Here is a 26,897-nt window from a genome sequence, read left to right as displayed (position 1 = left end):
GGTACTATGTGCACGTCTAAATTTACCTTGACAACAGTTTGGTAAACAAAAGGAAGAACTTGTTTTGACCACTGCTTCTCCAAATAAACTTCTCCATTTTGTTTCAGCTGATATTTATTACCAGTGAGTAGCTGAGCATATACAACTATTGACGTTTCATGGATAATTATTCCTTTTCTTCTCTGATAGCTGAATACAAAGCAGAACATTTAGTTTGATTACAATAAACAGAACTGAACCAAGAAGACAGAATTAATTGCTTGGAATACAATAAACAACAAAATTATACCAATAGTTTGCTTCCCATTTTATAAAAATGCCCAGAATAAACAGCTTAACCAACTGCTTATACATGGCAGTTGCACAACTATTACACAGCCAAGTGTGTTAATTCAAACACATTTGTACCTTGACAGTGGGAAGTGTTGGGGTAATTAAGGCAGTTAACTCAAATGACATCTAATAAAATGGCAAGTTTCTTTAACTCAGTTGTGTTCCACTGGGCACCTACACTCTAGAAAAGCAAGAGCTATATTCAAATTTAACAATGCTAAGCTGTTGAAGTTGTAACTACATATTGTATGACTCTATTCTATATACCTTATACAACTGAAGATTACTAAGACCAGAACAGAAAACTGAATGGGAGAGTAAACACTGGAACTCATTCATTTGAGGATTGTTTTGTAACAGCATCTAATTTTAAATACCTACAGACTAACTCCATATATTCTGAAATATCAGCATACACTGTTTTGTCAGTTTGGTGGTTTTGTGTTTGTGGTGTTTTTTGGTGTTTTTTTGTTAGTTTGTTTTGTTTTGGTGGCTTTTTGTTTTGGTGGCTTTTTGGTTTTGGTGTTGGTTTTGGTTTTTTTTAAATTACAGCAACCCTTCTGTGCTACTTATGTCTGTAATATATCAAACAAGGCATCTCTAAGCTATGAAATTCAAAGTTACACTTGATTTGCAAAGTTACTTACTGCTCTGAAATGCCTTGAATGTCTTTGAACCAGGTGCTCTGTTCCTTATCTCCAACATACGCAACTTTAGTTGGGGGCACTGCATTTCCCATGTAAAGCTTCTGTGTGCCATGTGGTTCTTCCAAATAAAACCTTGAAAATATTACGACAAGTATGAATTTAACCAGGTGAGATTAATATAGACATAACCAGTTGTGAACAAAACTTAGAATAGTTAGAAATCATTTGTTAACGACCTGAAAACTTGCAGCACTATTTTCTCAACTCCTTACAAGAGCCCACACGGCATATTTTTTATAAAAAAAAAAATACCAGTGCACATGTTGAAAAGAAGAATATGGAGAAATGTTCTCTTTTACATTAATTCTGTGTGGATTTCTGTACATGCATTTTCCTTCTCAAAGTTACGAAAGATCTCTCCCAAACTTCTACATCAATAGCAAAATACTGAAGGACTAGACTTCTACAGAGATAACCAAACCTCAGAACAATGTCAAACAAAGGTTCTTCCACCAAGCGACCTTTGATACGTCTGGACTAACTTACTGTCAGCAAGTACTGCAATAAACCCAAAACTCTTGTGCAGCCTAAGAACTTATTTTGAATAAAATAATAAAGATGACAAATACAATCTATGAAATGTCTCTTACTTAGTCTCTCCATCTGACACAGCAACAACTCTGGCTTCTTCAAGGTGTGGCCAGTTAACGAAAACACGTTTTCCAAGCACCGAACTGGCAACATTTTCTACTACCTGAAAAAAATCCAAACAACCAGAAGTTACTGATTGTTTAACATACTAAAAGATTTCTGTTAAAATGTTTTCACAGTTTTTTCAATAAAGCCACCCTAGTTAAAGAACAGGTTTTCTTTCAGAATAAAAAGCTCATTTTAGCCTATAAATTATATTTTGATACATTTAACACAATCTCTTAGTAGAAATGGAAAATCATATTTCATTTGTAAGGACAAAGTATCACATTCCAATTGTGGCTCTTTACATGTAGCTTATGTTAGCTGTAAGACCTGGACTGATTTACATTTCTGGTATAGACTTACTATGTACCTTTTTTGTTAAACCACTGAGAACTATTTGTGTCTGTGGGACACAATGATCGAACTGACAATTTGAAATTAGTGGAATATTTTTTATTGTAGATTTTACTTTTAGATTTTACTGAAATAAAGAAGTGGCACTTATGTCCTGAATTTAACCAGCATCTGTAATTTTAGTTGCACATTATGTTGTTTTTTCAATGAGTTTCTACTATTTTTAATGTATTGTTTTGGCTTACTTAATTATCTCTGCCAAGTATTTATACTCGCTCTCCCTAACTCTCTCCTGTAAAATTCTATCTTGTTGTTTTCCTCCTCTCTTCTTTCCTGGTTTTATTTGTTTATCTCTGAAACTTTTTTCTTTTCCCAGATTTCCAATTTTTTTTGTTTCGTTGTGGGGATTTTTGTGCCTTTTTTTTGTTTGCTTGTTTTTTGGTTTTGTGGTGTTAGGAGCTGACTGCTTACCTGTTCTTTTGAGTTCCCATTAGCTATGATTTCTAGCATCATGTTCTCTCCATGGCTGCTTTGCTGAAACACCTGTACACCACTTTTTCTAAGATAGAACTGTGTAAAAACAAAACAGCACATAAAACTTACTGGAACTCTTACATAGCTGTCTATTAAATACAACGGAAAACATCAGAAGAGAGAAATTTTTACCTTATGCTTAATGTGCTTTAAAGTAGGAAATCCACAAAAATATAATGCACTCTTGTTGATTTTAGTTATCTTATTGTGGGTTATTTCTACGTGCCAAGCATCCAAAGGTATTGTTTTATACCTAAAAAACAAGTTGCACAATGTTTGCTCAAACAGATTGACCTCTGACTCTAGAAACTCTTATTACTCATTCAAACACTCATTAACTGACCAATGCTTTGACTTTTCTGTAGGGTGCCAATTAACTTAAGTCACTTGGAATCTCTACAAAACATTGTGCTATTGCTGGAAAGACACCACTCATTAAGAAAAAGACAAAACATCAAGCCACAGTATGTCCCTATCTCACCATCTTATTCACTGTTATTGTGAAATTCTTAACTGCAGTAGTTCCATACCATATCACTCATTTTCACAACTGTTAATTCTCCACTGAGTGTAATCCTGCAATAGGCACTCCTCCTCTGTTATGCTTTGACTACTATCAAGTTTAGGTTTCCATTTAGTCTTAAAACCTCAGCCTGTGTCATATAAAGCTGGCTACTTTCCATGCAAGAAAGGTGAAACACACAGTTGTGTTCAACCCTGCACTGGACACAAACACTTTCATTTTTTTTTTTACAAATGCTCTGGAATTAGCATGCTGATAAATTGTAACTATTATCAGGTAGTTGTAACAGTCTTTCATCCTCTGTGTCATACAAAGTTTAGTAATTCTCTTAGAGTGTTCTTGCTGACTTGGCATTGGATTGTCTGTTAGGCAAAGTATGTTTGAAGGGACAAACACTTTTACCAAATGATTTAATTCTAAACACTTCTACCGTGCCATCCACAACAGGTAACATATAATTCAACATTTTCCTTTCTTTCAGTGTATATGCTGGCATATACAAGCTTTGGTTAAAATGCTAATAAAAGTATTCTACCTACTTTTAGTCTACTCTAAACCAGTTATGCCAGTTTTACCTTGCATGACATATTTCTATTGCAGGGAATTTCTCGGGCCATGGTGACATGTACTGAAACTCTACACCTTTGTCATACCAGTACATTAAGCAAGCACTGTGAGTATTTCTTCGTTTCTCCTCTTCTTTTAGGCACTTGTTACAGGATTCCATGGCCAGTAGCAGTCGTTTCTAAATTTTAGAGAAATTAGCATACGTGAAACTGGCAACAAAAATTAGCATGGAAACATCCACTGCGGGTAAGTGGATACCTGCACTTTTTTGGCTAATATGCTAAGTTTCTAATTGCGGCCCCACCTTTCCTTGTGTCCCAGCTCTGTAATAAAAATAGAACAATTCCAATGGAATGGCTTTGGAGGATACAGATTACCTTTCTGCAAACATGGTTGCCAAACGCTAGCCATATTTTGCCTTTTACAATTAACATACAAAGAAATATTAAAAAGATTTTAAATGTTATAATAAATTTCTACAAAATAACTCTTGAAAAATTTTCAAAAACTTATGTGTCATTCAAGTAGCAAGTGTTGCCTTTTGTGAGAAAACTAAGTCATGCCAACTTGTCACTGCAAACTATGGAAACGATAGGCAATACCACCACCTGTATATGCTCTAACATCTAATCTGCACTTTTATTTTCATCCACTCTTTGATGTGCTCAAATTTAATCTGATAAAAGATATTACAACATATATAATATTATCCTATCTACAAAAGGAAAACCTTGTGTTTTATTCCTCTCCTTTTTACCATTTGATTTGTTCTTAATGTCTTCTACCCATTTACTGGTGTTCATGTGAAAAGATTTTCTGTAAAAAGTCTGGGGTTTATTTCCTCTCCAAGTGTTTCTTTTATTTTTTTCTCTTATTTTTCTTTTTATGTATTTATAGATATAACTTTTTTCCCCTCAAAGAGTATGAAACTAAATATTTGAATAGCTGATTAAAAACATGAACTAACCACAGAAATTCCACAGCCTTTACTTAAGACTTCGGCCACTTGAAGCTAACTTCGCTTGTGGTAACTTACTATCCAGGCAGCAAACATTTATATTTTTGTGTGGTCTTATCAAGTATTAATTTAAACTTCCATTTAATTGCATGTCTAACTGTTGATTAATTAAAAAGTTTAGCACTTTGTTACAAAGCTTTTATAGAGAGCAGGCATTGAAAGAACTTACCTCATCAATAAATGGGATTAATACTACAGCTTCCCATTCTTGCTGTTTTCCATTTAGGTCAGTTTTAAAGTCTGGTGGATAATATTCTATAATAGGAGAGTCTTGACTAATCATCAAATGCTAGGAAAATACAACATTGAAATTAAATACTACCAGAGACAAATCAGCAATAAGGCTAGGAAGAGATAGAGGAAGGCTGGTATTAAAACCAATTCAAGGCTGAACAGGAATTTAACATTCATCATTTAAATATCCTAGTCTGAAATTGCTTAGCAAACGCAAAACTTTCTATTTCTTACTAACTCTACAATATACTTAAGAACAGTAAGAAGTATTTCACCTTACACCTAAAATTTGGAGGTAGAATATAATTAAGAGGACACGCAAAAATATCCAGCAAAGAGCTACTTCAAAATAAAACAGACAAACAGTAAACAATAGATAGATGAAATTTAATTCTAAATCCTACCTGGTAGCATTTAGGTAGCAAATCTTTGCTAGCTGCTGGAAGTACAGCAAGAAGCTGTTCAAATGGCATGAAAGGTTTTCCCAGCTCAAATTTCATTTTGAGTTCACCTATGTTGCGAATATCTGACAGATAAGGTGCATAATGGTAAGGATAATACCTGCATGGGAAAAAATTTCTCAAGTTACTCAGTTTTAGCACAGCAATGTTCACTGATCAGAAACAAACAGAACTGCATTAAATGTTCCAAGCATGCAAGGTGAAACAATTTCTCATTTGGCAATTTTTCTTACCAGCTCCATGACTGAACTCCATGGTAATAATAATGCAAAATCCATTGTATTGCCTGGACATAACACTCAGCTTGATCAGCCAAGAAGTCACTTAAAAGGAAAAAGGAAGATACTTACTAGTATTCCTCATTTTCATTAGTATATAAAAATTACTTAGCACCCTGTACATAGGAATGAAGATAGAGCATTTGGGGAACCTAATAAGACCATAGTTTTCCAGATTGATAGAATACTAATTGAATTTTTCTCTCTGGTCCTCACATACTGTTACAGAAAACTTTGCTTGCAGCTCTTATTCTATTAGCCAAAAGTATCACCAATGCAATACACTGCCATGTGTTCTGTGTTTTCAACATGGATGAAAATTCTGTCTTGTATTAGACATATGTAAAGACATGGGTGTTTAAAACAGAAAAAGAAAAAAAATAGAAAAAAGAAGGAAAAAAAAACCACAAAAAAACCATACACTTACTCAGAAACTACTTCTACACCCATTTTAGTCATGTAGTAAGTTCTTTTGTATTGCCTAAATTCAGTTTCAAACAGATCATCATCTTCTGGTTCATCTTCCACTACAGCTGAAAAGCAGTCATGACAAGAAAAGAATGAACATTCACTTCCTTACTACAGTAAGGTTGAAGACTTTCAGTTTTGACTTTCTTGCACTGAAGTACCATGAAACAATCAATCAAAATCTTTACGCAGAGCCAAGTCTGGAACTTTCTTTATTCTTTAAAGACTGGCAACCCGTTTTGTAGCCCAATTACAGAACAGAGAAGAAAATATAAGCTTTCACAAAATAACACATTAAAATACATTTTAAAATTTAGCCTTTTTCCAGCAACATCTTATATCATGGAGTAGTAGTTATACATTTTTTACGTTAAATTTCATAACATGGGCAAAAGGCATTTCTTACAAGTGGAATGAGTTTAAAGACAATTTACACAACCAAAAACCCCAAAGCCATATAAAAATCTATTCATTTATCCCCACTTGTATAGCAATTTACCTAAGCATACAATTATCAAAACCATAATGTTGGAGATTTGCTCATTCTTTCCTTTAATTCATCATGAAAACACTGATCAGGAAAGAAGCACTTCAAAACCCCGTTCCCTCTCACCATAAGCCAGTGATGTGCAGTTCCATTTATCAAGAGCTAACTACATAAATTCTGCCATTTAGATTAAGGTCATTTCTGACATAGAATTCTTACAGATCTTCCAAGTCTATGCACAAATTAAAAAAGTTCTCTTTTGTAATATGTATATTGAAAAATCACTTGCACTTACTTTTAGGAGTCACTTCACCTTCATTTTTTTCTAAAGCAGCCAAACATATGTAATTTTCCTGAGCCTATTAAATTAGTATTTGAGACAAAGAAAAAGACAGAATAAAATGCACAAACCTCATTTACAACCATATAATCTGCAACTCACAATGTTATAATCAAGATGTTTAAACATTATTTAGTGTAAACCCCACTATATTTCCTTCTCTTGTAGTTGCCTAGGGAAAATTATTTTATCTCTGAGAAGGCTCAAATAAAATCTCAACTACCTTTATAAAATACCTGAATATTAGTTTTCCAAACTACTACTGTTTCCAAAACTGTGTAGGCCCTATTTAAGGTTTTTTACCTACATCATGCATTGTGCTACAGCACCAGTATGCAGTCAAATTTTTCATGAGTAAATTTTTAAGAGCTCAAATGACTGATGTGGGAAGTAAGAACACAAGAAATCTTGTTTTAGAGTGTCAAACAAGCCAAACATTCACTTCATTCTCACACTGTCTTTTGTGTACAGCACTGAGTAGCTTTCAATAAGCAGACTCTTCCCCTGTACCTGAGATACGCAAGCTCCTGACTGTTGCTGCCATTCAAAGGATCAGCCAAGACAGATAGCCAATACTATATGACTACTCCAAACTTCTCAAGTAAATAAGAAAACAACCACAACTAAGATACCTTACTAAAGGAAGAGCTAACATTTTGTTCCTACAAACCACAAACTTGAGTAAAGAACAGGATAATGATATACATTGTGTCGTGACTCATAACATCGTCCTCGTATGGAAACCTTTCTTTCACAGCTGACAAGAGCCACCTCCAAAGGCTGAGGGACTATTTCTCTTTTGCAATTGCTTCGTCAATTCCCCCTTCCCTAGCAAGCGATCCCAGCTGCTTGGCTTCTCTGCCTTCTAGTTCCAATATCGGAGCAACCAGGTGACGATGTGCTCCCCTGGTTGATGGGTAAAATCTTTTTGCATATTCCATAGCTCAGTTGAGGTCCGGGTTTGAGAAGCCACCACTTCTTTTTCCTCTGATTCACGTAATATTAACTCTTGGTCAGATGCTGTCCCAGGTAGCAAGCACATTGTTTCTTCATCTTGCTTCATCTTTCTTGCCTCTTTTTTTGCTTTTCCCCTTGCGTACAGGGGCAACCGATATTGGCACAAATTGGTCCTCTGGTTTAGCTGCAGTGATTATCACTGTGGTTGGACTGGCTCCAGTATCTGTTGTCGGGGTTTGGGTAGCTGCTGTACTTGTCACTGGGGCTGGTGCAGCTGCTGCACTTGGAGCTGGAGTAGCTGCACTGTCTGTTGCTGTCAGAGTTTGAGTAGCTACTGTACTTGTCGCCGGGGTTGGTGTAGCTGCTGTGCTTGGAGCTGGGGTAGCTGCATTATCTGCTGCAGTCGGAGTTTGAGTAGCTGGTGTACTCACTACGGTTGGTGCAGCTGCTGTATCTGGAGTTGGAGGTAGCTGCATTGTCTCTTGCTTTGCCATCAGATCCAGAGACATTTTTTCCTTTTGAAGGGGCTCAATAGTTTTGAACTCTGGTTAAAATAGTTTTGTGCTCTGTTAGCACAGGCCAAGCCCCAGCGCATTGCCATGATTTGTCCCTCTCTGATATGACCAGGATGACAACACACTTCATTTAAGTCTTTTACTAATTTTTCTGGATTTTGCACTTGTTCACTGGTGAAGTTCCAAAGCACTGGAGGGGCCCACTGGCCTAGATACTTGCCCATACTGTCCCACACATCCTGCCACTCATCGCTGTCAAGCCTTGGGGAAAATCTCTTGGTTCTCCTATATCATCGTCTAACCCTAGACAAGACCCAAACAGGACTCTGCTTAACTTTCAAGATCAGATGAAATGGTTGTGGGTAAAACACACTCTGTATGCATGCCAACATGGTGATCCCCATTCACAATCAGCAGGCAGGTCTCAAGGATACCCAAACGCCATTCAAACCCTTCAGAACTCTCAAATGGTGCTGTAAATGGTCTGGTGAGGGGGCTGGGAAGGTAAGGGAATGGTTGACACAGGTTGACCACCCGAAGAGGGGAAAAAATATGTGTAATTGCTAACCACTTCTATTACATACCTCCCAAAGTATAGAGGTGGTGACCACTCTGGGAACGCAAGCAAGATCAGTTTCATGATCAATGATTCTATTGTATTACAAGTCATTACCATAAAGTACAATGAAACAAGAACCTTAACCCAAGGCCCCCAGCTGATAAACACTAACACAGCAAATACCAGCTGCAAGTAAGATATGACATGCTGAAACTCTGAGATTAAGAGCAACAACTTTGAGAGCCAATAAATCAGCATTGTGATGAGTGACTATTAAAACAAAACAATAAACACTTATCAAATATGATTAGACACACTCTGGTCAGATCTGTCATTATCTCAACCCTTCGTGCCCCACGTTGGGCGCCAAAAAGAACTGTCGTGGTTTAAGCCCAGCTGGCAACCCAGAACCACGCAGCCACTCCCTCACTCCCCCACCTTCCTCCCTCTGCTCCTGGAGGGATGGGGAGGAGAATGGAAAGAATGTAGCTCACACGGGTTGAGACAAGAACAGTCCAGTAACTAAGGTATAACAGAAAACCACTACTCCTACCACCAATAATAATGATAAGGAAAATAACAAGGGGAGAGAATACAGCTGCTCACCACCCGCTGAACAATACCCAGCCCCATCCAAGAATGACCTAGCCCTTCCAGGTAACTGCCCTAGTTTATATACCGGGCATGACGTGCTGTGGTATGGAATACCTCTTTGGCTAGTTTGGGTCAGGTGTCCTGTCTCTACTTTCTCCCGGCTTCCCCTCCTCCCTGGCAGAGCATGAGACTCACAAAGTCCTTGGTCAGAGTAAACAGTACTGAGCAATAACTAAACCGACCAGTGTTATCAGCGTTGTTCCCAGGCTGAAAGTCAAACCCACAGCACTGCACCAGTTACTAAGAAGGAAAATACTGACTGCTACTGCTTAACCCAGGACACAGTGACAGATTGATCTTGGAGGGATTTCCTGCTGCTACTCTACACTCTGCTGAAGGCATATATTGAAAGATAGAAAATGGAGGTGGTGGTGAGGAACATGACAGTGGGGCAGAGTCAAGGTACAGAGAAAGGTGCTGTTCCTCATTAACTAGTTATAGCTAGAACTGCAAGTTTAATCTGAGATAGTTCACACCAATGAAATTCCTATTTATCTATTCATTGTCAAAGAGTTGGCCAATACCAACACATGCATGAATGATCTATCAGTGTATGTGAAATACATAAAATGGACAACAGGCTACGCAAAGTAAAATTACAAAGCATAGCAAGTTTGACCATAACTCACCCAAAAGTAAGTTTTGCTGAAGTCGAGAAGAGATAAATTGACATAAAGGATTAAGTTATGGGTTTAGAAGATTTCAAAAATCCTAAGAACCTAACCTTGATTTAACCATTTCATCACTCACAACCAGCAATGCATACAGACAGGTCCTCAAATGTTACATTTTACTGTCGTTTCCGATTTCAGAAAAACCTCAACACAGAGGTTTATGACATGTAATTTGCCTAAAATCAAGTTAATGATTTACAATAAGTAACATTCATCATTCCAAAATTGCACACACAGAATACCAACCTTTTGTTTCTTTTGTTTAATTTTTCTGGCTTCCTCTGCTGCAATACCAGCTGCCTCGTTGAGGTATTTATTGCCTACTTTACTTTCAAACCATTTTAGGTCTACAAAAACTTCACTGAAGTGTTCACGATCAAACTGTACAGGAAGATTAAAGAAAGTTTAGAAATATTTGAGGGATGCCAAATTTAGAGTGCTAAATTAACAACATTTTCATAGTACATGCATTAGGTTACACCTGGAGGCATTTGTACATGAACAATTTGGCCTAGAGCTACAATTAAACCAATATATTAGTACTAAAAATATTACTTTTTTAGTGATACATAACATACACCTAAGCCATATTTTTTTTTCCTTCAGTAAGGCAGCATTATGTAATAAAAGTAGCTAGATAACTTGCACATATTACTATTAACTCTAGAAGCAGTAAAACATATATAAGGTTTGGGTGCAACACACCCAACACTTTCATACTTCCACCCCAGAATCAGAAGACAGGGCTGAAACAGCAAAAGCAGATAGATGAACTTCCTCCTTCAAAGTTCAGCAGAAGGCCAAGGCCTTTCCATTTCTATCTGACCTATACCTTTTCCCAACTCTAGGATGAATTACTGCAGTGGCACTTAATAGGTTGCCTCCTGTATGCCAGTGAGTTAATGAAGAATGGTGATGCCTGCCTCAGAGATACTAATGATTCATCACTCTTGACCAATGATGTTCATAAAAAACTTGCAAAAAATACTGCTCTCCAAGAGCTTACCCCACAAGAAACTGACCAGCAGGGGAAGCAAAGAACATTGCTGCCTAGAACACATTTGCACAGCACTGTAGTCCATTACTCAAATGAGGTCAATCCTCGTTTGACTTGCATTACTACAAGATACTAGCTAAAGGACAGATTAAATGATTCAACCTTTTCCCTCTTATAATAAGCTCAGACACAAACTGATTGGACCCCATCATTTTAATGATGAAACAGCTGACTGAACCATTTGTAAAACTCAGTCATTTAACAGTTCATTAAAACTATAGCATGGTGTATTTTAGGGCACCACACTGAGGTTAAATTCAACAGACTATAACAATCTATACAGTGCAATTTTGAAGTTACTCACATCTGACAATCTTGTGAGATATTTCTCAAAACGTTTTAAATTCAGATGTCCATTCTCATTTATGTAACCTATTGGGAAAATAAAGTATGTGTTTAAAATTAACAATTCTAAAATTTCAATTTAAATACCATATAGACACTAGAATGCAATTTTGCTGGCTGTCTAAAAGAAGTGTTAGAAATGTTAAATATTCTAACATGGTTAAAAAGGTCAACAAATATTAAGGCAGGAATGTTAATATTTCTACTTTCCACAACTGTGCAAAGTATTCTTACCTCCCAGTTCTGGCAAGATAGTCATGTATGTTCTATAAAGTAGCGGCAGTGCATCATGATTAATGTGTAAATGAGGTAGGTGAGGAATAAAATCATTTCCTACAAGGAAACCCATTAAGATCCAATCATCTATTATCCTTTCAATATCGTATTCAAAGGAAATCTTGTCCTGGGGTAGGGGAAGAAAAAACCAAGCAAACAAAAAAACAAAACACAGCAGTATAATTTTTATTATCATGTTCGCATAAAAAGACCTCACACATTTTTTCAGTCACAGCTCCATTAAAACTTACTTTTACAGGGGAAAATTCATAATCAATATATTCTCTCATAAGCGACAAGTGCAGTAAATGAAACGTGGTTTCCTCTGGGGCACAGGCTCTGTAAATTATTCAAAACATTAAGTTAAATTATTTATAAACACACTTTTAATATGAATATTTAATAAGTCCAAGGTTACCTAAAACCAAGTAATCTTACTGGGATTAAATCTTTGCAGAAGAAATATATAAACATTTGTTTCAATCTGTTTTAGGATTCATCTGGTTAAATAAAATTTTGCAGTAGAACCTAAACAAATGTGACTGCACTGCATGGAAAACAGCTAGCTTAGAGAAAGCAGGGCAGCTCTGTCAAGTTCCATGTTCCATTAACTATTTCCCGAGTAATTATCACACTGTCCAAAAAGGGATAGCCTAACCTAACTTTGCGCCAAAGCAAATAAATTTTAAGGTATTTCAGAACTAGTCTGAGTACACACAGAGTAGAGAGATTCATGTTTAAATTTGCTCGTTACATTTGCAATAATTCGAAATGCTTCTTGTAAGAAAAGAATATGCTCAAATTAAAGACGCTACATATTTAATATCTGGTGGCTTCAACACAGCACCAAAAAAAATTCTAACCTACTGTTTATGGCATAGATTAGTCAATATATATTCTGCCTTCTTTTCCTCTTCACTAGAATTACTTAATATGTACTCCAACATTAGGCCAAAATCAGTTAATACCTACACCAAAGGTGAGCTCAAGACTGATGTATTTTTAATTTCAAAAAGGAGTATTTCACCTTGTAGATACTATAACCACGTGGGACCACCTCCAATGACAAACCAACAGAAATACCTGTGTATTCACACATACAAAGTAGATTTTGGCCAGAATCCTCTGAGGAAGATGGGTGTGATATACAAGCTTAGATGAAGATTACTAAAATGAACTCTAAACTACAAAGAGGTTTAGGCCTAACTGTTTCACTTTTAAAATATAATTTTCATATTGGTATTCAAGAACATTGCCAAATCCAGGTTTGTGCTCTAAGACTCTAGAGACATTCTGCCACTTAGTCTTCATTCACTAGACCTGAAAATCCTGAAAAACCAAGTAATTTGACAGATATTAATTCCCACGTATTTTTAGCATTTTCAGATTTCCAATTGGAAGTATTCATAAAAGTGACAATATTGACAGAAACCAATTCCTGTAACTTCCAGAAATAAATTCCTGTAATGAGCAATATTATCCAAAACTTTCAACAGGAGCCAAACCTGGAACAATGCTTGGGGAGGGAGGCAGGGGGGAAGACAACTTCCCTTTGATTTCATACTTTATTTAATTAATCCCCATTCCTCAAAAAGTTGTCACACTTTTATATTATTTTTATAAAAAAAGAGGAAACTGACATTTTTCTTTGATTACACTTAAGGTCTTTTAAAAACATTACAATGTTACATGCCAACACTGCCAAGACAATGAATATTAGTGAAAAGTTGACTGCAGAAGTCTGAATACTTATTTCTGATGTGCATCATCTTGTCCTTCACAAAAAATATATTATCAGCAAAAATCATGCATTTATCTAAACGTTTGTATGTCTTATCCAAAAACTTTTTTTATATGTATCAAAAAAGTATGTTTCTGTCTCTCCCACCTTCTCCCTTTATCCACCAAATATATGTTTATGGTCCTTCAAAGAAGGGACCTAAGTCACAGCAGCAGTTATAAAAGTAATTCTTCTATAACTCCATGTACATGTTCAGTTCTGGAACAAATCACCTTGTTCTGACTGGTGATAGCACACAAGTTACTACAAACAGGCAAATCCAGAATAAAAACATTCAGGCAACCACTTTAAGAGAGTTTATTTTAGTAACTGTTCAAGTAATTTACTTATATGCAGAAAACCTCAAAGATACAAATACATTTTAAAAAGTGAATATCTGCATTAAACAATTAAGGAAACAGTGTTAGTATAGCCTGGGCTGTTCCATTCATAATATGAAGAATGAAGTGCAACACACCAAAGCTCTATGGATTTTTTAATGAGCTGTCCTGACAGCACGCACTTTCCCATGTAAACTCATTCAAGTGCAGGATTTAACAAGTTCATTTCATGGATTTTTAGTAACAAAGACTTTATTTAGTATGCAAACAATAAAAACCCAACTGGTTTAGTCACCCAATATATTTTAGATTTAAATTCATCACATATAAAGAGTGAAATTAAATCAATTTACCTTTGAGATTTTTTACCACCAAATCTGACTTCTTCTCTTAAGAGTGCAAAGTGTGCCTCATGACTTGTTAATCCCAGCATAATCTATTATAAAGAAAGATCTTTATTATTATTTTTTTAACTGTTATCCAAGATCTGAGCAGCATAAAGCAATTTTGCTGCTCTATTTAACTACAAATTCAAAAGTTTGCAAGAGTACAAAGTTACGCTCTTGTTTAATAACATTCATTTTAGAACCCTGTGCACTTAGGAAAACATCAAATATACTTTATAAACTTCTGTTGTTTGTATTATTTTATTTGCACATACCAAGTCAGCATCTAAGCCATAGAGACAGTGTCTTGTGTTTGGGTCGTGATGGGGCTTTGCTTTTTCTGATCTGATGAACTCCATAATTTTATGCTCACCTTCCCCTGGAGTCTGCACAAAAACCCCCCCGCAACAACAAATTCATCAGTAAGTATCTTTCTTAAAATAAACATCTATTTAAAATAAAATACTAACAAAATACAGTGACCTCATGGCCTGATAAGTAAACTGTTACTCCTTGCCAGGATTTGTCTGTGGAAATCTTCATATTTACAAAGTACTTAAGATGCTCATGCAATCTGGCCATGAATTCAGTTCCTGGAAACAAAAACCAAAGTTACACACAAAACTTTTTACTAGTCATTCAAAACTGTATTTACATATCAAAATTACTGAAAACACAAAAACCAAACAAAAACCACCAAAACAAGAAAAACACCAAATAAAAACCACCCAAAGTCAAACAACCTCTCCCTTCTCCCCCCCCCACCAAAAAAACACAAACCAAAAAAAAAAAAACCCAAAACCAAAAAAACCACCCCCAAACCCAAGAAGTAAAAATTCTGCATGGGATGAAGGCAATAGCTGTTGTTTTTTTTTTTCTAAGAAGGTTCATCCTTTCCATTGCAATCCAAAAAAATTTTTAGAGTAAGACAGTATTCCAGTCCTATTAGAAGTTATTTAAACTTCTGTTCTCAACTTGAGCCTGTATCAATTTTGTCCTCCAATAAAAAAAAAATAAATGCCTTAGGATAGGGAAATAGATGCAAAACCATAAATCTAAACATTTAAATTTAAATACTTGACAAATATTCTTACCTGGTGTAATACAGTTGGAGTCAAATCTGGCTTCTGTTGGGAGAGTTTCTCCCTTTTCTAATGCCTTTTTTATTTTGTCCTCTGCCTCTTTTGCTGATCTAAAACAACACAAGGTTGGAAAAGTGGAGCAGAGAAAGAATCATCTTATTCAAACATTAATATCTTAAAGTACAGCTTTACTGACAAAATACATATAGTTGATTTTTTAAAGAGTGTTTAGGAAAAGGAGAGAGAGAAATTAATATCTTAAAGTACAGCTTTATTGACAAAATACATATAGTTGATTTTTTAAAGAGTGTTTAGGAAAAGGAGAGAGAGAAATTTGACTCCTGGACACAGTTTGACCTTGTTTCCCACACAACTGTAAGGCTTATAAGCAACTTTTTTTCCCTAGTAATGATGATAATCTGTCATTACTCAGATACAGTTAATATTTAGATTACCAAAATGATCATTCAATGGCTGAGCACAGTAAATGCAAATTAATGTTGAAACAGTAGAAACACTCAGGGTCTAAGTATCTGAAAACACTGTATCAGAACAATGGCTGTAGAATTAATACTAAAGTTAAGAACATTGTTAAACAAAGCAGCAAGTCTGGAATATCACAAGAGTAGAAGGGGTGAACTAACAAGTTATCATCACAAGTAATGGAGAAACAAGCAAATATGGCCTTTGTTGGCCAAGGATTTCATAAACACTTTTGAACCAGAAAAAGAAAAGCCACCTATTATCTTAGATTCTTGTCCTTCTCTCACCTCCACTCTAATTTTCTACTTAGAACTCTTTCTTAATCGCCTCTTCTTCTCAACTTCCTTTTTTTCCTTTAAAAAACCCAAAACCAAACCCCACAAAAAACTCTGCAGCTTGAAAATATTTTCTCCTGTCCCTTCCCCTCAGTTTTCTTCTGTCACTTTTCACTCACCATCCCTGTACTGTCTGACCACTGGCTTGCTTTCCTTATAGCAGTCTTTAAAGAAGCTTCCACACTTCCCAAAACATTAGTATTAACAATGTGCAACCTACTTGCAGCTCTACATCTGAGCTAGCTTGCTAACTGGTACCAAAGGGAAACCAAAGTTTCATTAGAAACTTAATTTCTTCTATGACTGTCAGAGAACATGGTATATTATAGCAACCATATAGCAACCAAAGCAGCATGTCTAGAATTAGCATTCAAAGATACCAAAGACCCTCACAAGTTATGAAGCCATTGGAAATTTATTTCACAGAAAATTTCATGGAAAAAAAAAAAAAAGCTTCCCCCCAGTCACATATACACAGAGAAAAATTTAAGTAGCAAGCAAACTTTCCTTTTTGGAATCCTATTTGTAAGTATCACCATTTTACAGGTAGTCACCCTCATTTAACTAGAAATTAAAGCTACCATCAAAGGCACAAGCACTCATACTCTTGTACTTTACTTTTCATGGCACACCATTAAGTACTTTTTTTTAAGCATTTACTCTCTTCAAGACAGAGTCAGAACAAATATTCTCACCTAAAACGTCTCCCACGCTGCTGATTCATTTTTGCTCTTGGAGCTACTCCATCAACTGCCATGAAGAAAACCTTCCTTGGTTTAATGATGCGAAATAGTACTTCCAAATAGTGAAAAATGTCAGCAAAAATCTTATCTTCTGAGATTCTGAAGTGAACATCATCATCATTTGGATGTGAACACTGATGTATAATGCCATTCATGTCCAGGTATAAGTTGTCAAATTCTGGAATCTACAAAAGCCAGAGTTAGTACCTACTTGGTGACAGCTGAAAGCAATGCAATCACTACTCAAGGTGTAGCCAAGAGTAATGAGGTCCGGAAACAAGCTGAGGTGGGAAGCACTGGAAACTACTGTACACCAATAGGCTAAGAATATCTTGACTGGTTTGCAATCCGATATTACTATTTTCCCAGTGAAGCAAGTCAGCTGAACAGATGTACACAAGCAGCACATACAGCAGAAACACTGTTAAAAGTATGACACAAGAGGGTCATTATTTATCTTTTTTTTGTTACCAAAATCCACCCAACATGCACAACAGCAATTTGCAATACATGAATCTATTCTTTAATCCACCAATATGACTATACATAAAAATTCTCCTGTCATTTCAAGTTGAAAAAGGCACTGCTAACTTTTCATATTTTTCTCTTGACTTATCTTTATATAGTTCTGAAAGGCATGTTGTTGGACTTTATTTAAACATCCAGACATAAGAGAAACAACTGTTTCAGAAAGCAGATGAAGAGAAGAAACAACAGGCAGGACTGAGAAGGACCCTGAGTCACTTTCAGTAACTAGTCTTCTGTTGTGCATAATGATCTTCACTGCAGTCAAATTCAGTATCCAAACTGCTCTCAACACGCTCACATGCCACATCAGCCACACAGGCACCAGTTTCAGATAAGAAGAGAGTGGGGCATTGCACCAGCAACATTCTAAAGAGATGAAAACTAAAGCTTTTGTATGCAACATATATATGGAAAAACAGATAAACTTTTAAGAAGCATGGCTACAATATGATTTAAAAATCATTATGTGTTTTACATAGGTATTGCCTTTTATTCCGGGTATTTTTTTCTGTAATAGCAAACAAAAAATCTAATATAGATGCTATTTTCTGTCAGTCTGTATATTTAAGTGGTCTGGCAGAGAAAAGGAAGAATGGGGTTTCCAACTAGGTTGGAAAAGACCTTTAAGATTATCAAATCCAACCATTACTCCAAGACTGCTAAGTCCACCACTAAATGATCAGTGAGGGCCTCATCTACACGGTTCTTGAACACTTCCAAGAACGGTGATTCCACCACTGCCCTGGGCAGCCATTTCCAGTGTCTGACCACTTATTTTGCGTAGAGCTTTTTCCTAATATCCAATCTAAACCTCCCCTGGCGCAGCTTGAGGCAGTTTCCTCTTGTCCTATCACTTGTTACTTGGGAGAAGAGACTGACTTTCCACATATTTGTAGAAAGTGATAAAGTCTAGCCTAAGCCTTCTCTTCTCCAGACTAAACAACCCCAGTTCCCTCAGATGCTCTTTATATGGCTTGTGCTCTAGTGTGCTACTGCTGACGCTTAGGATCACAGATAACAATCTAGATGTTCTCTTTTCTGTTTTAGGGAGCAAGAGTTCCATATAAGTTAACATCACTTAGTTTTCAGAAAGACTAACTAGACAATGACATTAGCATGTAAGATTGAGTTGTGCCTTCTGTTTATTCTAGGAGCTATAACAGCCTCTTTCAGAAAGCATCATGGATACAAACCCCTCATTAGACTGACTCCTCAATGGGCCACAATTCTTCAGAAGTTTAAAGCTAGCACAAATTTCAGGGAGCAGCCCAGGTTTTTAACAAAACAGTTGAAAACCCAGCATTTCAGAATGAAGACCTTGGGCCCACTGTAGGAGAGGATCTGGTTCAAGGCCATCTTCAAAATCTAAACGCGCACAAGTCCGTGGGACCTGATGGAATCCATCCGTGGGTCCTGAAGGAGCTGGCGAATGAAGTTGCTAAGCCACTGGCCATCATATTTGAAAAATCATGGCAGTCAGGGGAAGTTCCCAACAACTGGAAAAAGGGAAATATAACCCCCATTTTCAAGAAGGGGAAAATGGAAGACCCGGGGAATTACAGACCAGTCAGTCTCACCTCTGTGCCTGGTAAAATCTTGGAGCACATTCTCCTGGACGGCATGCTAAGGCACATGAAAAACAACAAGGTGCTTGGTGACAGCCAGCATGGCTTCACTAAGGGGAAATCCTGCCTGACCAATCTGGTGGCCTTCTATGATGGGGCAACAGAACTGATGGACAAGGGTAGAGCAGTTGATGTCATCTACCTGGACTTGTGTAAACCGTTTGACACTGTCCCACACAACATCCTTGTCTCTAAATTGGAGAGACATCAATTTGATGGATGGACCACTCGGTGGATAAAGAACTGGCTGGATGGCCGCACACAAAGAGTTGTGGTCAATGGCTTAATGTCCGGCTGGAGACCGGTAACGAGTGGTGTCCCTCAGGGATCGGTGTTGGGACCGGTCTTGTTTAACATCTTCATCGCTGACATGGACAGTGGGATTGAGTGCGCCCTCAGCAAGTTTGCCGATGACACCAAGCTGTGCGGTCCGGTTGATATGCTGGAGGGAAGGGATGCCATCCAGAGGGACCTTGACACACTTGTGAGGTGGGCTGATGCCAACCTTATGAAGTTCAACCATGACAAGTGCAAGGTCCTACACCTGGGTCGGAGCAATCCCAGGCACAGCTACAGACTGGGCAAAGAAGAGATTCAGAGCGGCCCTGCAGAGAAGGACTTGGGGATGCTGGTCGATGAGAAAATGAACATGGGCCGGCAGTGTGCGCTCGCAGCCCAGAAAGCCAACCGTACCCTGGGCTGCATCAAAAGGAGCGTGACCAACAGGTCGAAGGAGGGGATCCTGCCCCTCTACTCTGCTCTGAGACCTCACCTGGAGTATTGTGTGCAGTTCTGGTGTCCTCAACATAAAAAGGACATGGAACTGTTGGAACAAGTCCAGAGGAGGGCCACGAGGATGATCAGGGGACTGGAGCACCTCCCATATGAAGACAGGCTGAGGAAGTTGGGGCTGTTCAGCCTGGAGAAGAGAAGGCTGCGTGAAGACCTCATAGCAGCCTTCCAGTACCTGAAGGGGGCCTATAGGGATGCTGGGGAGGGTCTCTTCGTCAGGGACTGTAGTGACAGGACAAGGGGTAACGGGTTAAAACTGAAACAGGGGAAGTTTAGATTGGATCTAAGGAGGAAATTCTTTCCTGTTAGGGTGGTGAGACACTGGAATGGGTTGCCCAGGGGGGTTGTGAGTGCTCCATCCCTGGCAGTGTTCAAGGCCAGGTTGGATGAAGCCTTGGGTGAGATGGTTTAGTGTGAGGTGTCCCTGCCCATGGCAGGGGGGTTGGAACTAGATGATCTTGAGGTCCTTTCCAACCCTGACTATTCTATGATTCTATACACTGCTGTCGCCTTGCTACACAGACAGTGTAAGACATGGATGGGAAGCCCAACAAACCACAGAAAAGACCTAAGCTTTGAAAACTGCTTTGAAACCTGCTTTGAAACTGGAAGGGTCAAACATCCAGATTTGGTATGACTTGAGCAGGACATCTTAGATACATTGATACAAAAGCTGTTTAGGAACAACATACTAACACTCAAACATGCCTTCAATCATCACCCAACTCATTTCGGAGCACCCTTATTCAGACTATTAAACAACATCCATAACGCTAATTGAAAATGATTATGAAAAGTTAAGAGATGATGTCTGACACCAAACATGATTTCTCTGAAAACAAGGCTTATTTTCCCCTCTTAAAAACACTATCTGAGCCTTCCCCTTCTCAGGCTTTAACATACTCCTCTGGTTTTGCTACTAACACAAAATGTCCCACTCCTACAACAACAAGGAAATGCAGTAGAGCTGTAAAACTTGTCCCTCGTCATTACTGTGCTATTCTTCGTCACCAGCAATAACTTTCCTGAACCCGGTAGCGACGCAGCTCCGATCGTTTGGTACGGAGGGGTGCCGGGCCGCCGGGCGCTGAGGAACCGCGGCAGAGATCCGACCGGGCCGGGGACTCAGAAGCCGAAACCGGCCGGGTCGATTCTTGGACAAACAGGGCGCTTGCGGGCTCGGGTGCTTCCGAAAACATTACTTGCGTGTAACAAAGAGCGCGAATATCCGAGCCGCTGGCCTCCGGCAGCAGGCTCCCGACCCCGCTGTGCGCTCACAGCCAGTTTGGGGACGACACTGAGGTTTTCGGGGCGCACTGAAAGCCTCGTCCGCTTCCCAGAAACCGCCAGACCGGCCGCCAGCCGACACCCCGTGACTTTCGGCCGCTTCGAGATGCGGGTCTCGCTGAGGCGCAGCCGCCCGCCCGAAGCTTTCCCGTCTCCCGGCGAGCCGGCCCCGGCTGAGGCGCAGTCCTGCCAGCCCGGCCCAGGCAAGCCCGGACAGGGGGACCGGGCGCCCTGCCTCACCCCGCCGAGGGGCCAGGCAGGACCCCCTCCTCCGCCCCGGCGCATGGCAGACAGCGGCGCTCCGCTCACAGCTTACCTGATGCTCCTTCAGCACCTGGCTGAGGCAGGGGTACCGCTCGGAGATCCACCGGTAGAACTTGGGCACCCCCATAGCCACCGCTCCGCCGCCCTCGCAGCTCCGCCGGACCCAAACAAGCGCGGGCCACGCTCCGCCCTCCTTCCGGCGCGCCGCGCTGACAGCCGGGCCGCCCGCGCCACAGAGCGGCGCGCAGAGCGCCTCACGCCGACCATCGAGAGCGGCGCGCAGAGCGGCGCGGCCGGTGGCTACACCCCTTCCTCCTTCCCTCCCTCCCTCCCTCCCTCCCTCGCATCGGCAGCGCTCCGCCCGCGTCCTGCCCTTGCCGAAGGCCTTGTTTAGAAACAAACCCTCACGGTTTGGAGGCCGCGCCAGCGCTATAGGAAAACTACCCACTCATGGCCCAGAGCAACAAACCCACTGTAAATACATTATTTAATTTTACACTCTCCAACGTGGCTGGAGTGCAGCTGAACCAACGCTTACAGCATCACTGTAATCAAACACTAATAGTGTTCTTTGTCTCAGAACAGAAACAGAGATACTGTACAAAGATTGTAATGATAACCGACTGTAAGAGAAGAGTGTAATTCTTCCCTATTCCGCCCCTCCCCCAGTCCCTTTCCCTACAATTAGGATGCCTAGAGAAGCAAGCATTACTTGTAAGTTAGAACCAGCCTTCTGACATGCTAAATTAGTCTATTCTTGTCCATGTCAAAACACTTTTTGTGAAATGGAGTCTCAAAAATAGTACCTGTAGCCACACTTTTTAGAAGGAGGGAAGGCATGACCATGTCCAGAACTCAGGCACCTGAATATATGTTAAAGTCACAGATACTCCAACAGTGGTGTGACACCCGTACTCTCAGGGTCCTCTAACTCCCAGCTTTGTGTCATTTCCTTCAGGAACGTAACAGTTTTAGTACATTGAAACACTGCATCAGTTTCATCATGGCAAGATTTAAGACCCAAAAATACAGCATGGATACAGCAAGGTCACATGGAAAAAAAAAAAATCTTTACAAAAATATACAGTACTTTATAGAGTGCATTATGTCAACATTGTGAAAATTTTCCATATAGTCAGGCTCAGAAACTTGCAGAGATTTGCAGTCTAATTTTTAAGCAGTTCCCATGTACTGTTTTCTATATGTATACAAAACAAGTTGTAACACCTTACACGAGTGTATTCTTAATGTACTTGCAAGTGTATCAGATATTTTACAAACATTTTGGATTGAGCTTAAGACTGTTCTGCTGCTTATAATCAGAAATCAACATGAGTAACCAGTTACCACTGATTAATACGTTCAAGAATATTATAGCTACATGGCTTGTGAATAGTTCAGTTGTTCCCAAATGAACAAATTTCACATATATGGAGCCCAGCCCATATACATCTGGCAGAGGAGGTTGTCATCACTTGCTTCTTGAATAAGGTAATGAACATGCCCTTCGATAGATAAGGGTAATCCTTTTATTCTGTTTCTAGTCTTAATGACACCTTGCAGTCGTTGTTCTATATCAAGGACATGGGTTTTGGCCTAAAAACAAAGGAAAAACATATTTATTAATATCCATGAAATTCCACTTCTTAAAATAAAAAAAAGTATTTATTGGGATGCATTTGAAATCTATATGTTACTTTAATACAAAATCCAGATGTCTACATCAGTTACTTTGAAAATAAAGGATACCTACTTTTAAAAATAATTCTTGAAAATGGATCGTGTTAGTTAAGTAATACATTTTGCCTTACATTTTTGCAGATAAATTTACCAGCGAAGACTGAAAAAGCTATGCAAATAGATTTGAAAAATGTTAGAATGCTTTATTTCATACAATTACTTTCAAATAAATGCAAAACTTTCCCAGCTTTTTTCGTGGAATTCTGGAACATTCAGGCCAAATTTATAAGCAACTGAAAATGAAGCTGTCTATAACAAGTTGTGTGAGAAACAACTCAAAACAAGCTGTTCTGGGGCCCACTAAAGTAGGTAGTTCATACCAGTTACACTCACACATTTTCCTTTAAAGCTCAAGCATAATGTTGGCAACTATCCAATAAAAAACAGTTAAGGTAAAAACTACGTGGGAGGTCCTGTAACTAAAATAAAAGTTCTGTAGACACAGCCTGGTTAGTAACTGTTTGAAGACCAGATTTTCTGTGCTCAAATAGCAAGTTCTGTCTTGTTAGTAGACAGTTCAGTACCGTAGCTTGTCCTTATCTTAGCTCCCATGTTTTTCAGTACTCCCCAAGTTTTATCTGCTATTACAGATACTTATTTTCACTAAATATTCCCTTTAAAGCAAGAAGCAGCAAATCAGAACTTTTGAAAAGGGGAAAGAGAACAAATATTACAGGTTGTGCAAACTGTATTTTGGATGAACAGTTTATCAGCAGCTACAAAAGAAACGGTACATACGTAATTCTAGTTTTAACCCAGTCTTCCTTGTCACGTAACAAGGCACACATGAAAAGCACAAAAAAATGCATGGAAAGGACTCCAGATGTTACAGTCGCTGTAAATCTGGAGTACAGTGCAACAGTCAAATCAAAGGGTAGCAAGAGTCTCACCATTGCTATTGGTGAGACTATTGCTTCCATTGATATTGTAATTTATTTAGTAATACTAAAGACATATAGGCTCTATTTTGTTTGGTTCTTTAGTAGGTAAATTATGTTTTCTGTCAATATAAATAGTCTCTTTATGGATAAAAATTATGAACACAGAGATAATCAAGAAGAAACAACCACATGGATTTTTAAATTAGAGAAAAAAAAGCCCCACACAAAAAAACCCAAACAAGAATAAAACAAAGAAATCCTGAAACAAGACAGTTAAAGTTGCAATTAGAAAATACATAACTTGCAGCCATAATGGACATTTGAATACCTTAATGCTATGCTTGTTTTAAACTAACCTTTTCATTGACAACTTCTCCAGTTTCATTCACCTGGGCTTTTGTATTCCCTTTAATGGGTTTACTCCATTCCACAAGAGGATCATGGAGAAAAGTCTTTAAGACACTAAATAAAGAAAGTTTAAAAAGGATAAGATAAACAATACATTTATTTTTCAAAACAAGAACACTGATGGAGTCTAAAGTAATCACTGAATATTTATATTGTTTTATATTTAACTAAATGTCATAGTAAGACTGAGCTGCATGACAGGCATGTGCTGGAACTGGCATATTCACCAGGAGTTACTGTTTCAGATGTTTACACTACAGACAGCTTTTTTAGCGTTTGTAACAAAACCAGTTGCCATACCTCATTAGAGGCTCCCTTTGATCACGCATAAGCCTCATTGTGACTTCACAAGCTCTTCGGAAGAGACCTTCTGTTCCCATTGGGCCCATTCCATTAACCATATTGTGAGTGAGACGGAAAGGGACGATTTCCGGAACTTCAAAAGTTTCTCCCTTTACATTGATAAAAGAGAGTATGCGCTAAGTGTTTTAAGCATTATTAAAATAAAGGGTAACATTTGCTTTGTGTTCAGGTTTTTTTCCCCATTGTTGTCAGTGGCAGTTTCCTAGCTGCTAAGAGATACTTGCTCAGATCACAGTCTGGAGAAATAAACTAACAATATCTCTACGCTACTTGAATTTAAAAGGGCACATGTCCAACACGAAAAGCATCTTTCAACAGAAACACCAAAACTCCAAATCCTGCTCTGGCCACAATTTCCGCTGTTTATTTTTACAGAACCGTGGGATTTTTTTGCTGAATATGTGTGAGAAAAGCTAAGAAACTTTTCACAGCAGCAGAATTCTGAATATAGCAATTACAGCTCTGTTTGGAGGGTGGTACTGGAGACAGGAGAGTCACAAAATATGAATACTCTAAAATTCGGCTATTTCGGTGTACCCACATAAGCTCATCTGATATTGGCTAAATCAAAAAGTTGGCTTTCATTAATGCAGCATATACAATAATCATATACTCTTCACATGTCTCAAACTGTTGAATATAAGTAAGAAACAGACCAAGAGAGAACACAACAGATATATTCAAGTAAAAGAAGGGGAAAAAAAACTAACCATGCAGCCAGTAGAAATTTGTAACTTCCATGCATGCAAAAAAAAATAAAAAAATAAAAAAGAGCAAGTTCAGCAAGTAGCATTTCTCACCTTATTGAAAAGGCAGTTGAAATCCACATGCACACATTCACCAGTCAAAGAATCGAACAGGATGTTTTCACCATGACGATCTCCTAGACCAAGTATGTAACCTACCATTGACATAACTGCAACAGAACGGCAATAGGCTGACCTACTGTTGTACCTGCAGAAATACGAACCAGATAGGTCTAAGTCACTTCTTGGGTTATCAGTTTTATCAGTAGAATCAGCAACATTTAGTGAAAATACACAAAGCATGTATTCTTGCGCTAACCCGATTCCAGTCACTCACCATGAAGTAGGATCAGGAAATGTTCTAAGAAACCATTCATGGAAGAGAGGAGGATGACGAGGCAGAAGGACTTCTTTAAACATTTTCAGCTTTTCAGGCAAAGGTGCTGTCTTTGGAAGCATATGCTGACGCAATTCTTTTCCAGTCATGTAGACACCTGTAACAGACCTCTCCAATTAGGTAAAAGAAATCCCCAAATATAAAGCCTTATCCATACTATTACAATATGGTATTTTAGAGAAGATAATTATCTCCATAAAGATGAAATAAAAAATTCATCATGTCAACTGAAAGAGAAGACTGGTAAAACCTGTGGCTTGTTTGCCAGACCACCATGGAGTGAGACAGGTAGAACACACATGCACAAAAACCCCAAATCAAACCAAACCGAAACCACTCTCATAAAGCCATTCATTGTATTCAGAAATATATTCAGATACTGATGAGCTATTTGGAGTTCCAAAGTCGCAGCTTTCTGCATACATACATACAAAGTATGCACGACATTTCCCCCCAGACTTTCTTGCACTGACAAAAAAGTGGCTTTGTTAACAAGGAATAAAAAGAAATCTGATCTCCCTGGAAAGTTACTGTACTTTGCCTTGATTTGGTTATGAATTATCTTAATTATCTCACACAAATGTAACGGAAATGAAAAACAGAAGATTAAATCTAAAGAAAAAGACCACAGTTTCTTCTGTTATTGAGTTCTGCACATAAACAGCAATGCTGCTGGCACTGCATTGCATAAAATAATATATTACGATGATTGTGTTATCAGTTCTTGTAAGGAACTTGC

At 38.3% G+C, this 26,897-nt stretch overlaps 2 protein-coding genes across 3 annotated transcripts in view; both read right to left on the bottom strand.

The window, feature by feature from the left end:
- XRN1 (5'-3' exoribonuclease 1) overlaps positions 1-21,845 on the bottom strand; it is a 38,503-nt gene extending 16,658 nt beyond the window's left edge. The window contains exons 1-21 of the mRNA XM_065674925.1: positions 21,676-21,845; positions 17,080-17,312; positions 15,579-15,676; positions 14,968-15,077; positions 14,760-14,870; positions 14,452-14,534; positions 12,229-12,316; positions 11,936-12,104; positions 11,661-11,728; positions 10,546-10,680; positions 6,896-6,959; positions 6,073-6,178; positions 5,601-5,690; positions 5,311-5,467; positions 4,842-4,961; positions 3,663-3,832; positions 2,697-2,817; positions 2,502-2,600; positions 1,631-1,734; positions 981-1,112; positions 27-189 (exon numbers count right to left, since the gene is read on the bottom strand). Of these exons, the coding sequence (XP_065530997.1) occupies positions 27-189; positions 981-1,112; positions 1,631-1,734; positions 2,502-2,600; positions 2,697-2,817; positions 3,663-3,832; positions 4,842-4,961; positions 5,311-5,467; positions 5,601-5,690; positions 6,073-6,178; positions 6,896-6,959; positions 10,546-10,680; positions 11,661-11,728; positions 11,936-12,104; positions 12,229-12,316; positions 14,452-14,534; positions 14,760-14,870; positions 14,968-15,077; positions 15,579-15,676; positions 17,080-17,312; positions 21,676-21,750 (2,496 nt within the window). The 5' untranslated portion in view covers positions 21,751-21,845. The remainder of the gene's footprint in view (positions 1-26; positions 190-980; positions 1,113-1,630; positions 1,735-2,501; positions 2,601-2,696; positions 2,818-3,662; positions 3,833-4,841; positions 4,962-5,310; positions 5,468-5,600; positions 5,691-6,072; positions 6,179-6,895; positions 6,960-10,545; positions 10,681-11,660; positions 11,729-11,935; positions 12,105-12,228; positions 12,317-14,451; positions 14,535-14,759; positions 14,871-14,967; positions 15,078-15,578; positions 15,677-17,079; positions 17,313-21,675) is intronic.
- Positions 21,846-22,093: 248 nt separating this feature from the next.
- The window catches only part of ATR (ATR serine/threonine kinase), a 42,259-nt gene continuing 37,455 nt past the window's right edge, over positions 22,094-26,897 (bottom strand). For both annotated transcript variants that reach the window (XM_065674923.1, XM_065674924.1), the window contains 5 exons: positions 26,099-26,255; positions 25,816-25,969; positions 24,953-25,104; positions 24,601-24,706; positions 22,094-23,219 (listed from right to left, as the gene is read on the bottom strand). In XM_065674923.1, coding sequence (XP_065530995.1) covers positions 23,046-23,219; positions 24,601-24,706; positions 24,953-25,104; positions 25,816-25,969; positions 26,099-26,255 — 743 coding nt within the window. In that variant the 3' untranslated portion in view covers positions 22,094-23,045. The remainder of the gene's footprint in view (positions 23,220-24,600; positions 24,707-24,952; positions 25,105-25,815; positions 25,970-26,098; positions 26,256-26,897) is intronic.

This window comes from Lathamus discolor, chromosome 3 (genome assembly GCF_037157495.1).
Source record: "Lathamus discolor isolate bLatDis1 chromosome 3, bLatDis1.hap1, whole genome shotgun sequence".
Taxonomy (NCBI): Eukaryota; Metazoa; Chordata; class Aves; order Psittaciformes; family Psittacidae; genus Lathamus; species Lathamus discolor.
This window is presented reverse-complemented; position numbering and strand designations above follow the sequence as displayed.